The sequence below is a fragment of the Dama dama genome, chromosome 7, assembly GCF_033118175.1.
Source record: "Dama dama isolate Ldn47 chromosome 7, ASM3311817v1, whole genome shotgun sequence".
Lineage (NCBI taxonomy): Eukaryota > Metazoa > Chordata > Mammalia > Artiodactyla > Cervidae > Dama > Dama dama.
The window spans coordinates 12463030-12476121 of NC_083687.1; the positions used below are offsets into that span (position 1 = coordinate 12463030).

Consider the following 13092-nt stretch of genomic DNA (forward strand, 5'->3'; position numbering starts at 1 on the left):
CCTGCATTGCAGGCAGATTCTTTAGCAACTGAGCCATCAGGGATTTGTGCGAAAATAGTTATACTTTCAGATCCGGCCTATACTAGTTTTTTTGGCTTTAGAATTTTTCTCCAATTTCCCATGAGAGATATAAAATCTGCAATGATGACCATGCAATGAAAAGTGAGCCAACCAATCCAAACCATGGCATTTTGTAAAGTTTGAAATGTCAGAATTTCAGGTGACCTGCATTTTGGAAGAAGACTCAGCCTTTGAATTGTTGCTCACTTTATTCTTTAATGCTGAACTATTTACAATCAGTTGACCATTTTTTATTCTTATTTTGGGTGGGGATGGATGTTATGGGTTTATAGAGAATGTTCTTTAAAGACAGACTGTAGCCCAAGCATCGGGTTGGTCTATCTGAGGACATGCATGAAAGTCAATTTTTAGCCGTGTTGCAGTTATAACAGAAAGGACCGAAGTCTAAACTCTACCAGAGTGTCCAAAGCCATTGCTTCTGTGTTAAAAGACCTTCCTCTGATGCAAGTGTGGGCCTGAAAGGGAGCTGGAATGAGAGGGCAGCCATTCACAGAAACTGGGCTCTGCATGCACTTCCTAGTAACTCCTGTTTTAAATGTGAAATGTTTTCTTGGTTTTGAAACATTTCTGTGCCTGTTCCTGCCACCGTTCAGTGCTCCTGACAGTTCATTCCTGGTCTGACCCAGCTTCTGGTTGAACCCTTGGCCATGGTAATCACCCTTAGGCTCCAACTGTGGGTGTCCCTGAGTGCCCAGCTTCTGTACGTAACCCACCATCACCACTCTCGGGCACCCGTCTGGCTCTGCCTTCCTGGCAGTCATTGGGCCCTGCCTTATGTCTCTTTCTTGTCCATCAGACGCATGGCCACATGCCATCACCATAGGAAGAGCTTCTTTGACACCCAAGATAGGTGCAGGTCCTCCTGATGCTATGCCCTCTGGGTTTCTGGTATTCTGGGTTTCAAGGTACTTATCACAATTTATAATTATTTTTGTTATCTATCCTGCTTGTTTTGTGTCTTCAGCACTTGGGATGATGGTTGGCACATAGTAGGAGTTCAGTAAATGTGCTGAGTAAACAGGAACAAATGAAGCTTGTGATTTCAGCTCCCACCTCTTTTAAGGCTGTCTCTGATTGTATATGACCTTGGGCTAGTTACAAAACTTATGTCTCACCTTATACCTGTTTCAAGTAGGGAGGGATATACTCTCTTACTTACCCCACAGTTTGGGGTGCTGTGGCAGATGCTTAGTAAATGTCTGCAGAATGAGTAAATGCACCTGCTAGCTCTGTGAAAAGAGACACACTTTAACAAGTATTTCTTTCATCCAACAGGTGAGAGAAGTTGATTATTTAAGCAAGAGGAATCTCGTTTACTGAGTGGGAAATAAAATTCAGTATTCCATATGCCTTTGCCCAGGAGATATATTTCTCTTCAGGTTGTACCTTAATAGTAGACTTTTTTTAATGGAGGAGGGGAAATTTTTTTTAATGAATTTGGACCGAACTAGTGACTTGATTGACTTTCTCCATTCCTAAGGAGTTTGTGTCTGTCACAGATTTTAACTAAATTTGGCCCACTGACAGTATAGATTCTAGGTTGCCTGTATCTTAAAAAATTGTATGGAAGAAGTAATGGTGAAGATAATCTGAAGACCATGGGGAGCTGTATAGAGCTAACATTCACATCAGGTGGTCCAGTGTATTGGCCTTCTAAAACTGTCAAGATCAGATCCTGACCTTGGAGTGATGGCAAAACTGCTTTCAGCTTAACAGTCCCCAAACCAGGGATTAGAACCTGAGTCTCCTGCATTGCAGGCGGATTCTTTCACACCTGAGCCACCAGGGAAGCCACAGTGGAGATAACCTACATATAAAGTACAGATTCTGTGCAGTTTTTCTTTTTATTGCTCCTTTCTTCCCCACCATGTCTACCTACTTCTGGAATTTCTTTCACCTGACATTTTCTTCTGCATACAGAATTCAGAGAAGGGAGAAGATGCAGGAAGGGTCCAGATATAACTAGAATTATGTATTTTATTTGAGCCTCATCTCTTTGGAGGAAGGGGAACAGAGATGAGGGGAATAAGTTAGAGGTGGTCTGAAAAAAATCACAAGGGTGAGGGGTATGAAGAAGGAAGTCCTTCGGTAGAACATCTGGTGAAGGTAAGATGAAGTGAGCCCATGTAAATCCATGGCTGATTCATGTCAATGTATGACAAAAAACACTACAATATTGTAAAGTAATTAGCCTCCAACCAATAAAAATAAATGAAAAAAAAAGAGAGATTATTCTTCACAAAACTTTGACTACACTTTGGAATAGTTGTACTTCGAACAAATTTTGTTGACTCTTACAAGAAAAGCACATAATCTACATTTCATGCCATGTAAATACAGATTTAATTAACACTTGCAACGTCTGAAGGTGCAAAACCTTAAATGTTAATTAAACCTCTATTTACATAGCAAGCAGTATGTAGCCCTCCATTTTCTTGTATAATACAAGGAAGTTTATTTTAAACTCCATTAATCTGCTACACAGTGGGATAATAGGATGCTTTGGTTAACTTCCAACAAATAGTCTTCTATTATAGAGAACAACAAAAATGACAGTTTATGAAGTCTTCCACTTCATTCCTGCAGTAAATATGAGAATACTCATTTTAACAGCATTTTTTTTCTCAGTAATATTTAATTTTCATTTAAAGAACCATCCTTATATTACCCTCACCATCAATGAAAGGATGTATAATTTCTATAAAGGCTAACCATCTGTATCTCAAATATTCTACCAGAACTGCAGATATATCTCACATAGTTGAACAGAAGTGTAAAAAACGTGCATTGTCATATAGAGTGAAGTAAGAAAAACAACAAATATTGTGTATCTCTTATATGTGGAATCTAGAAAAATGGTACAGATGCATTTATTGGCAAAGTGGAAATAGAGTTGCAAATGTAGACAACAAACATGGTTACTGATGGAGGGGGGGAGGAGGAGTGGGACAAATTGGGAGATGGGATTGACATACATATACCACTATAAAACAGATATATAAAACAGTATAAAACAGATAACTAATGAGAACCTGCTGTTTAGCACATGGAACTCAACTCAAGGGTCTGTGGTGAACCAAACGAGAAGAAAATCTAAAAAAAGGTCTTACATGTAGGATACATGTATATGTATAACCAGTTCACTTCATTGTACAGCAGAAACGAACACACCATTGTAAAGCAACTATATTCTAATAAAATTAAAAAACAAAATAAAATAACACATTGTGTAAAAACCACAATGGATTCAAATGTTTTAAATAAAGCTTTAATTTTTAAAACTGAAAAAAAAAAAAAAAAAAAAGATGAAGTGAGCCTGGATAAGGAATTCAGAGATAAGTCTTGGTTGGTTAGCATTGTGATCTGGGAGTGCGATCCTAGTGCTGAGCAAGGAAGGAGGCCAGCAGGTGGAGGAGTCGCCAAGCGAGTGCTGCTAGTTTGTAACTAGCCTGCATCTCCGGACCAAGTGGCCCTGTTTGGGTGGGGAGGATTTGCCAAGGAAATGTGATGCCTTACTCCTAGCTCATCTCCAAGGTATCCTCACTGGTGCCAGCCTTGGATGTGTATGGTTTCACATTTTGATGCCTCCTCTCTACTGACTGTTTCCTAGCCTGAGTCTGCGTTGGGGATCTGGGAATTATAGCCCTAAACAGAGACCAGTACTTCTGCCTACTCGGCCTGGGACTGGCCTCTGGCTCAGGCTCGAGCTCTGTCTCTTGATCAAGCTCAGATTCAGGCTCTAGCTCTGACTCAGGCTCCACCTCATGATCCAGGTCTAGGTCCAGATCCAGCCCAGGGTCTTTAGACATCTGTACTGTGGAATACAGATCCAAGTCTGATTCCTCTTCCATCTCTGAGTCTGGGAGTAAGGAGAAGGCTGGAATTTTACTTCTGGGGGCTTCTGTAAGACTTCTGCTTGTTTTATGTCTTGATTCTTCTTTCTGAAATACACACAGTTAGATGGGTTAAAATTTCCCAAGTGTATTTAATTTTTGAACAGTCAAGGAATTTCAGAATATAGTAGGACTTAATGGTACCAGAAAGCATGGGTTCCTGGCAAAGTAGAAAATATTTCTGGCCTAAATTTGCTTTTCATCTTCTTGGCACCTTCCAGTTTCCCAGTTACTTACTATGCTTCGGGCTCCATTAATCCATAACTTCCAACTCCTCTAGTTTTTCTAAGCCAGCCTAGATTTCATGATCATCCATTTAAACCACAGTGGTCTTGTCAGCATTCCCGAATGTCTTGTCTTCTTGATTTTACTTGTCTTTTCAACCCCCTAATGTATAATATGTCCCCTACATACAAACCTTCAAGTTGTGAGCTTTCAAAGATGTGAATGTGCATCTGGTTCCAGCAAGGAACCAGAACCTCTGCCATCAGTGTCAGGCGTGAGTGACACTGCAACTTGCCCTCCATCTCCTATTGCTGACGATCCTTCAGTTCTACCATCTCCCACCTCTTCCCCCGCTCCCCGCCCCGCCTCCAGTCAGTAACTCTTCTTACCTGTTCACTTGATGTCAGCCCCTGGAGTACTACTGTACTTTTCAAGGTACTGTATTGTAAGACTTAGAAGGCTTACTTTTTGCATTTGTTTCTATGTGTTATTTGTGTGAAAAGTATTTAAACCTATTGCAGTACAGTACTATACAGCCACTTGTGTTACTTGGGTACCGAGGCTAGCTGTGTTGGACTTATGAACGCACTCTTGAAGCAGAGCTCATTTGTATGTAGGGGACTTAGTATAATCCCCGGCACGGTGTTTAAGGCCCTTCGTGACCTGGACCCTTGCTGTCTTCTTTAGCTTTGTCTCTGTCCATAATCCCTACCTTTTGCTCTAGTCATAAAGTTAGACTGCCAGATCTTTACGTCTGCTAGCTTGTCAGTTTTATTATTCATCCCAAGGATAGGGAGATATTTAAAATAGGTATTAATCGGTATGGCACTGGCATACCGTAACCAAGCTTGCCGTGAAAGGATTCTCGAGGCCTCTTCTGAGTGGGGTAACCCTTCTTCGACTGGGAAAGGATCCTGAATGACATGCAGATGTCATGGCAGTGTGAGAACCTGGGGACCCAGATTGACGGCTCTTTACCAACTGGTAAGGGAACCCTTCAGCATCTCACATTCTGGGACAGGCACACTCAAAAACCTTCCCTGCACATTGCTCATCTCTCTCTGATTAGATGTCCCCCCCTACCTCCCCCCCACCCCCGTTGCCTCACATCATCCAACCTTGTCTGTCTCTGAGAAGGTTTCCTGTATGACGGTCTCTGATTCGTCCACACTTAACTCGGAGGACTCCGGCAACTTCCTCGACAAAGCAAACAGCACAGCGTCGTGGAGGGTGAGGAACAGCTGGGCCTTAGTGACGCCAGTGTCGAAGAAATCATTCTCCTCGAGTGACCTGACCACAAAAGCTACAAACCAAACCAGGAACACACACAGGGTCAGACACCTGGGGAGGAGAGGATCCAGGATTCAAAACGCAGCCCTCTTCACAGGAGGAAGGATACTCACAGTGACACCCTGCAATGAGCACCAAGATGTTGGCGTTTTGGAAAGCACTGAACATCTGCGGGGAGAGAGTAAACCAGTGATAGAGATCTTCACACTCGGTAGAGGAAAGGGCCTTTTAATTAGCTGAAATTTCAAATCTCTTTGGTCATTCACTTGTCTGGGCTATCTGTACCTCACACCCATTCAGCTCTGTAAACATCTGATGAGCAAACTGCTATGGGCCAGGAAATGGCCAAAGTGCCAGGAATACAGAAGAGAATCAGATGGTCACGTGTCGGGTGGGGAGTGAGAGGGAGGGTTGTCCGTGATCTGAAGTGGGGAAACAGTTCACATAAAGAGACAGTGTTCAAGTGAAGATGGTGCTAGGCTAGACGTGGGCACAGGCGTGACAGGGACCACTGGACAGTCCTCACAAACAACCACAACTTGGTGTCATTGCTTAGTGTTTGCACGTGACTCCCTTCTCTCCGGAGCTCACTGGACAGAGGTGGCAAGCTGTGGCCCAGAGATGGTCAGGTGATACAGTTGGGAACGGTATTCAGGGACCCTAAGGGTCATATTCAGAACTGCTCTACAAACCTGTATTTGAATTTAGTAAAACATCAGATATTTAACTTCAGATTAATAAACATCAAATACTGACCTCAAGTATACATTTCAGCCCACGCACACACACAAACACACACATACATACATACATACATATGCTCTGGGACTATAAATCTTAATGTTCAACTCAAAACAAGTCACCACTAACCTTAATACTCTAACACTCAACAGGTTCTAACCCTGGGCCCTTAGTTGAAGTGTCAAAAGAAACAAAATAGACAGACTCTACTTCTTTCACTACCAGGAAGAAATAAGAAAGTCATTCTTGATCAAATGGTAAATCACAAAGTGATTTGGTAAAGAGCCACCGTAGACATACTCTAAATGACAAGCAGTGGGAGACTCAAATCTCATGAATGTAGCTGATGAATTCCCTGGTGATCCAGTGATTAAGAATCTGCCTTGCAATGCAGGGGACATGGGTTTGATCCCTGGTTCAGAAAGATCCTACGTGCTGTGGGGCAACTAAGCCCATGTGCCACAGCTACTGAGCCCCAGCTCCGGAGCCTGTGAGCCGCAACTACTGCAGCCCATGTGCCTAGAGCCCATGCTCTGCAATGAGAAAAGCCACTGCAATGGTTTTTAAGTTCCAGCACTGAAAGTTCTTTGCACTTGTTGAGGCCCTTGCACCTCAATAAAGAGTAGCCCCTGCTCACCACAACTGAAGAAAGCCTAAGCTCAGCAATGAAGACTCAGTGCAGCCAAAAATAAATATATAAAATTTTTTTAAAACAAGAAGCTTAAATGGAGTAATTATCTCTAATAAGATCAACCACTGGAATTTTTCTTAGTGAGTGTAAGTTATCAATTATGAAGTAAACAAAGCAATCATTTCCTCCAACAAAGCAGTATAGAGCAAAACAAACAGCACCATGTCAGGGAGGACAAAGAACTGCTGGGCCTTGGTGATGTGATCAAAGAAATCACTCCTCTCCAATGCCCTGACCGAAGAAGCTACAAACCAAGCTGGAAACAAACACGGAGTCAGACCCCTGGGGAGTAACTTGTGATTTTTAAAGTGCAAGAGTGTGCTGTGAGCCTCTGACAGCTGCAAAGTCAAGGTCCCAGACATGATCTGGGGCAGAGAGTCATCAGCGTAGGCCAGGTGTGGGAGGGTCATGCTAAGGACCAGAACACATGGTGCCTCCACAAAAACGAAAAAAGAGAGAGAGGGAGGAGAAGACGGCACAGCTACAGAACAGGGGGAAGAGTGACATAAAGTCAGAGGCTTTAAGTTCCAGTGCTGGACAGGTCCCTTCCTGGCTGTGAGCCCAGGACTCCTAGGGGGAAATGTGGCTTGTCTCCCAGGGCTGTTGTGAGAACTAAATGAAAGAGTGTATATAAATGTGCTCAACTCAGTCTGGCATGTAAGAGGCATTCAATAACGGAAGGTCAATGAAATCTAAAGTTGCATCTACAGTGTAAGACCGGGAGAAGAGAACACAGCCCAGTACTACAACCTAAAATGGGGAAGTTCCAAAGATAAAATATAATCAAGTATATCTGAGTCTACAAATGGAGTTGGGGGGGGGGTTGGAGGGGAGAGGGTCTCATGGATGGGAAAACCCTTAATGTAAATCTCTTCTCAGCCTCTCATTTCTTAGATGAGGAAACCAAGACCCTAAGTTACCTTGGGTCCAATGGACAGGGGGTGGCAGTCAAGCCAGGACAGAGCACACATCCAGAGACCACTTTCTGCTATGACAAGCTTCCTATTGCCTTAGACCGAAGAGGAGCTGGATTCACTTAAAACAGAATCATATTTGCTTGGGAATAAGAAATAGGATAAAATATTTATAAATATTTTGTTACATAGAATTTGAGCATCAAAGAAGGAAAATCAGCTGAAGGAGCAGCTCTCAAAGAAAAAAAAAAAAAGTGGGTGCAGTCAGAGCCGGGAAGCGAGTGGGTTCAGGATATGTGAAACTGAGCCAGCAGAAGCAATAGCGAGAGAGAATGAAAAGAGAGAAGCTGCCTGAGAAAAAGATACTTATGCGATTTTAAAATTGGAATATGATTGCTTTACGATGTTGCGTTAGTTTCTGCTGTATAATGAAGTGAATCAGCTATAAGTATAATACATCCCCCCTCTCCTGGACCTCCCTTCTACTCTCCCTGCATCCCACCCCTCTGGGCCATCACAGAGCGCCGAGCTGAGCCCCCGTGCTTTATCGGCAGGTTCCCGTTAGCAGCTTCCCACAAGCACTATTTTGTGCTTGCTGTGTGCTGTGCTTAGTTGTTCAGTGGTGTCCAACTCTTTGCGACCCCACGGACTGTAGCCCGCCAGGCTCCTCCATCCATGGAGATTCTCCAGGCAAGAACACTAGAGTGGGTTGCCATGCCCTCCTCCAGGGGATCTTCCCAACCCAGGGATCAAACCCAGGTCTCCTGCATTGCAGGCGGATTCTTTACCATCTGAGCCACCAGGAAAGCCCATTTTGTGCTTATGAGACATTAAACAATAAAAACAGTATGGTTGGTTGTGCACCTGGACTGTCCATATTTGTACAAGAAGGAGAGAAATGAAAACTGTCTGAGAAACTAGAAGGTGGGAGAGAAATCAGGGCTCAGGGAACACTGCTTTTGAAGGAAAAATCTTTCCTGCCTTTTTCACCCAAAGAGGCAATGAAGAGGGAACTGGGGAAGATACTTATGGGTCTGGACTGGGGTACTGGACTGGGCAACCTCACCCTTGATGTGTCACTTCATCACAACTTCCTCAAACCTCCTGAGTGCCTTTTAGAGCAGCTGAATAGTAGAGAATTCTGTGTGAACATTTTTCTGTAGCATATGAACCTATTCCTTGAAATTTTTTGTAGCTAACTCCCAGGATGTGAGTTGCTGGGCGTGACACAGATCATTCTTTCAATGGAGTTAAGAATTTTCTGATTTTTAGTCCTTGAGGAACAACATGCCATGCTTAGGGAACCAACCCTTGTTTAGTAAATCAGAGTTGCTTCATTTTCTTTTTATTCTGGTTGACCTTAAACTGTCTTTGGTATGCACGTTTCTAGTGGCCTAGGAGTCACAGAGCAGCTGATCAGTGACTAACAGGATTCAGTCAGGGATCAGAGCTCTTGTGAACACCTCCTCAGTACTTACCTGTCTTAATACGACCAAAGCCTGTGCGTCCACAAGATGTACCATGGAGAAGTCCAAGATGATGGTGTGGACGCTGGGTAGAATAGTTGAAGTCGAGTAAGGCAGTTTTGTAGCCCTGACCTGAGTGTCAGAAGCCTCAGGGAGTGTGATCGTCATGCTCCTGGAAGGATCATCAGAAAGCCAAACTTTCTCCACCTCCTCATAGTTTGGGTTTCTCTGAGATGTGGAAGATGTTATGTACGGTACTTGGTCTTCAGACATAGTTTGGGCTGTGTCCATGCTCTCGAAACGTGAGCAGCGGATCAGGTTAATGAAGGAGGAGTCTCGGCCCCGTTGAACTTCATATCGTTCGGTGTAAATAACCTGGGACAACAGAGTTAGGGGAGGACTATGATAAGACTCCAAGAAGGCTGGAAGTATCTGCAACTATGCTGTTTCTGTCTACTAATTCACTTCCCTTGCTCTTGGAAAACTTCAGACCACGCACTATACCTTTCTCCTTAGATATTTCATTGTCACTTCTAGCTTGTGACTAAAACCATATTGATCTTTTTTTTTAATTGGAGGATAACTGCTTTACAATATTATATTGGCTTCTGCCATACAACAACGTGAATCAGCCACAAGTATGCACATCCCCTCCCTCTTGAATCTCCCCCCACCGCCCTTCCCTCTAGGTTGTCACAGGGCACAGTGTTGAGCCCCCTGTGCTATAGAGCGGCTTCCCACTAGCCATCTGTCTATGCATGGGCTTTCCTGGTGGCTCAGTGGTAAAGAATCTGCCTGCCAAGCAGGAGATGCAAGTTCGATCCCTGGCTTGGGAAGATCCCCTGAAGAAGGGAATGGCTACCCACTCCGGTATGCTTGCCTGGGAAATCCCATGGACAGAGGAGCCTGATGGGCTACAACCTATGGGGTCATAAGATTCGGACACAACTTAGCTACTAAACAACAACAATATATATAAAGCCACATTCATCTTCCCTGATCCTCACCACTCACAGCATCCTCCTCCCCGCTACCAACTTCCCCCACATGCATCAGTGACATTATCATTGTCCTAGTGAGCCAGACTCAAAATCATCTTTGATTTATTCTTTTCCCTCATCCCTGGGTTCTAATTAGTCTCCAGCACCTACTATAACTTTGAAGTATTGGATTATAGTTGCTTATGGAAAAGTTGAACAAACTTTTTGGCCAAGCCAGTATTTCTTCCGTCAGTCCCTTTTCTCAACCCTCCTTCTTTCTCAACAGTGAAACTGTTGTCTGTCAAACTTCCTCAAGAAGACAGAAGTTCCTAGAGCATGGCTGTATTTACCTTCCACTCCTCTTACCCTCCTAATGGGCCTGGGGTGCTTGGCATTGTTTAAGGACAGAACCAAGCCTCAGGAATACAATGGCAAGAAAGATGTGAATGTTGACTCTGCAGTCATGGTGGCCAGATTCTACCTGGGTAGAGGGCACATGTCCATTTAAAGGATGAGTAAAAACCTATAAAGGAAATCTTAAAGGAAATCAGCCCTGAATACTCATTGGAAGGATTGATGCTGAAGCTGAAGCTCCAATACTTTGGCCCACCTGATACAAACAGCTGACTCATTGGGGAAAAAAAAAACAAAACAAAACCCTGATGCTTGGAAAGATTGAAGGCAGAAGGAAAAGAGGGCAACAGAAGATGGGATGGTTGGATGGCATCACGAATGCAATGGACATGAACTTGAGCAAACTCTGGGAGATGGTGAGGAACACGGAAGCCTGGCATGCTGCAGTCCATGGGGTCTCGAAGAGTTGGACACAACTTGGTGACTGAGCAAAAACAGCAACCTATATGGACAAGAACTGGAAGGCATGTGGGAAAATGAAGAATCTGTTTGCTACAGAAGTATACTTTGGGATGACGTTTCTTCAAGAAAAATCTGTTCTAATAATGTTGCTTGTGAAATAAACTTTAAAAATAGGGGAAAATGTAAAGATAACTATACATGATAGTATATATTGTATTGCTAAAAATGGTGTGGACAAGTGATAATATTACAGTTCAAAGAAGACAGATGTTCCCCAAGTCTTGACAGTCACTGAGGCCAGGCCTTTGGGGGACAGCTGATGGTGGGGTTCAGTGGTGAGGAGATTCAAGGTTCTCCAGGCAGAATAAACCTATGAAGGACTTCCTGAGTGGTCCAGTGGCTAAGACTCCACTCTCCCAATGCAGGAGCCTTGGGTTCTATCCTTGGTTAGGGAGCTAGATCCTACATGCTGCAACTAAGAGTTCACGTGCTGCAATGAAGACCCAGTGCAGCCAAATAAATACATGAAAATAAATACTAAAAAAAAAAAAAAAAAAAAATGACCCAGTCAAAAAATAGGCCAAAGAACTAAACAGACATTTCTCCAAAGAAGACATACAGATGGCTAACAAACACATGAAAAGATGATCAACATCACTCATTATCAGAGAAATGCAAATCAAAACCACAATGAGGTACCATTACACGCCAGTCAGGATGGCTGCTATCCAAAAGTCTACAAGCAATAAATGTTGGAGAGGGTGTGGAGAAAAGGGAACCCTCTTACACTGTTGGTGGGAATGCAAACTAGTACAGCCGCTATGGAGAACAGTGTGGAGATTTCTTAAAAAACTGGAAATAGAACTGCCATATGACCCAGCAATCCCAGTTCTGGGCATACACAGTGAGGAAACCAGATCTGAAAGAGACACGTGCACCCCAATGTTCATCACAGCACTGTTTATAATAGCCAGGACATGGAAGCAACCTAGATGCCCATCAGCAGACGAATGGATAAGAAAGCTGTGGTACATATACACCATGGAATATTACTCAGCCATTAAAAAGAATTCATTTGAATCAGTTCTAATGAGATGGATGAAACTGGAGCCCATTATACAGAGTGAAATAAGCCAGAAAGATAAAGACCAATACAGTATACTAACACATATATATGGAATTTAGAAAGATGGTAACGATAACCCTATATGCAAAACAGAAAAAGAGACACAGATGTACAGAACAGACTTTTGGACTCTGTGGGAGAAGGCAAGGGTGGGATGTTTCAAGAGAACAGCATCGAAACATGTATATTATCTAGGGTGAAACAGATCACCAGCCCAGGCTGGATGCACAAGACAAGTGCTCGGGCCTGGTGCACTGGGAAGACCCAGAGGGATCGGGTGGAGAGGGAGGTGGGAGGGGGGGTTGGGATGGGGAATACATGTAAATCCATGGCTGATTCATGTCAATGTATGACAAAAACCACTACAATATTGTAAAGTAATTAGCTTCCAACTAATAAAATGGAAAAAAAAAAAAATAAACCTCCGAGAGCCTCCCCACTTCTCTCCATCTGCTCTACACTCTTTCAGGAGCTTTCACAATCCACTCCCTCTGGGATCTGCCTGAACTTACTGCCCAAGCCAAGCCTCTTACTCTGACGTGCTTGTGATCAGTAGTTCAGTCGTGTCTGACTCTGCGACCTTTGGACTGTAGCCTGCCAGGTGGCTTTGTCCGTGGGATTTTTCCGGCCAAAAAAAAAAACAAAACACTGGAGTGTTTGGGCATCTTCCCGACCCAGGGATCAAACCCATGTCTCCTGCATTTCAGGAGGATTCTTTACTGCTGAGCCTCTGGGGAAGCCCTTACTCTGACAACCCCATGTTCACTTTCACCTCTGTGTTGCTGCCCAAGCCTATTCATGGACTGTGAGTCCTCTTTCTTCCTACCGGACGTAAATCCAATTTTCTCTCTCCTGCCCGTCTTAAGTCC

The 13092-nt window shown here is 43.6% G+C and overlaps 1 protein-coding gene across 1 annotated transcript in view; it reads right to left on the reverse strand.

The window, feature by feature from the left end:
- Window positions 1–3400: 3400 nt before the first annotated feature.
- Window positions 3401–13092, reverse strand: part of SLC26A8 (solute carrier family 26 member 8) — an 82740-nt gene continuing 73048 nt past the window's right edge. The window contains exons 17-20 of the mRNA XM_061146534.1: window positions 9314–9676; window positions 5603–5657; window positions 5318–5502; window positions 3401–4022 (exon numbers count right to left, since the gene is read on the reverse strand). Of these exons, the coding sequence (XP_061002517.1) occupies window positions 3600–4022; window positions 5318–5502; window positions 5603–5657; window positions 9314–9676 (1026 nt within the window). The 3' untranslated portion in view covers window positions 3401–3599. The remainder of the gene's footprint in view (window positions 4023–5317; window positions 5503–5602; window positions 5658–9313; window positions 9677–13092) is intronic.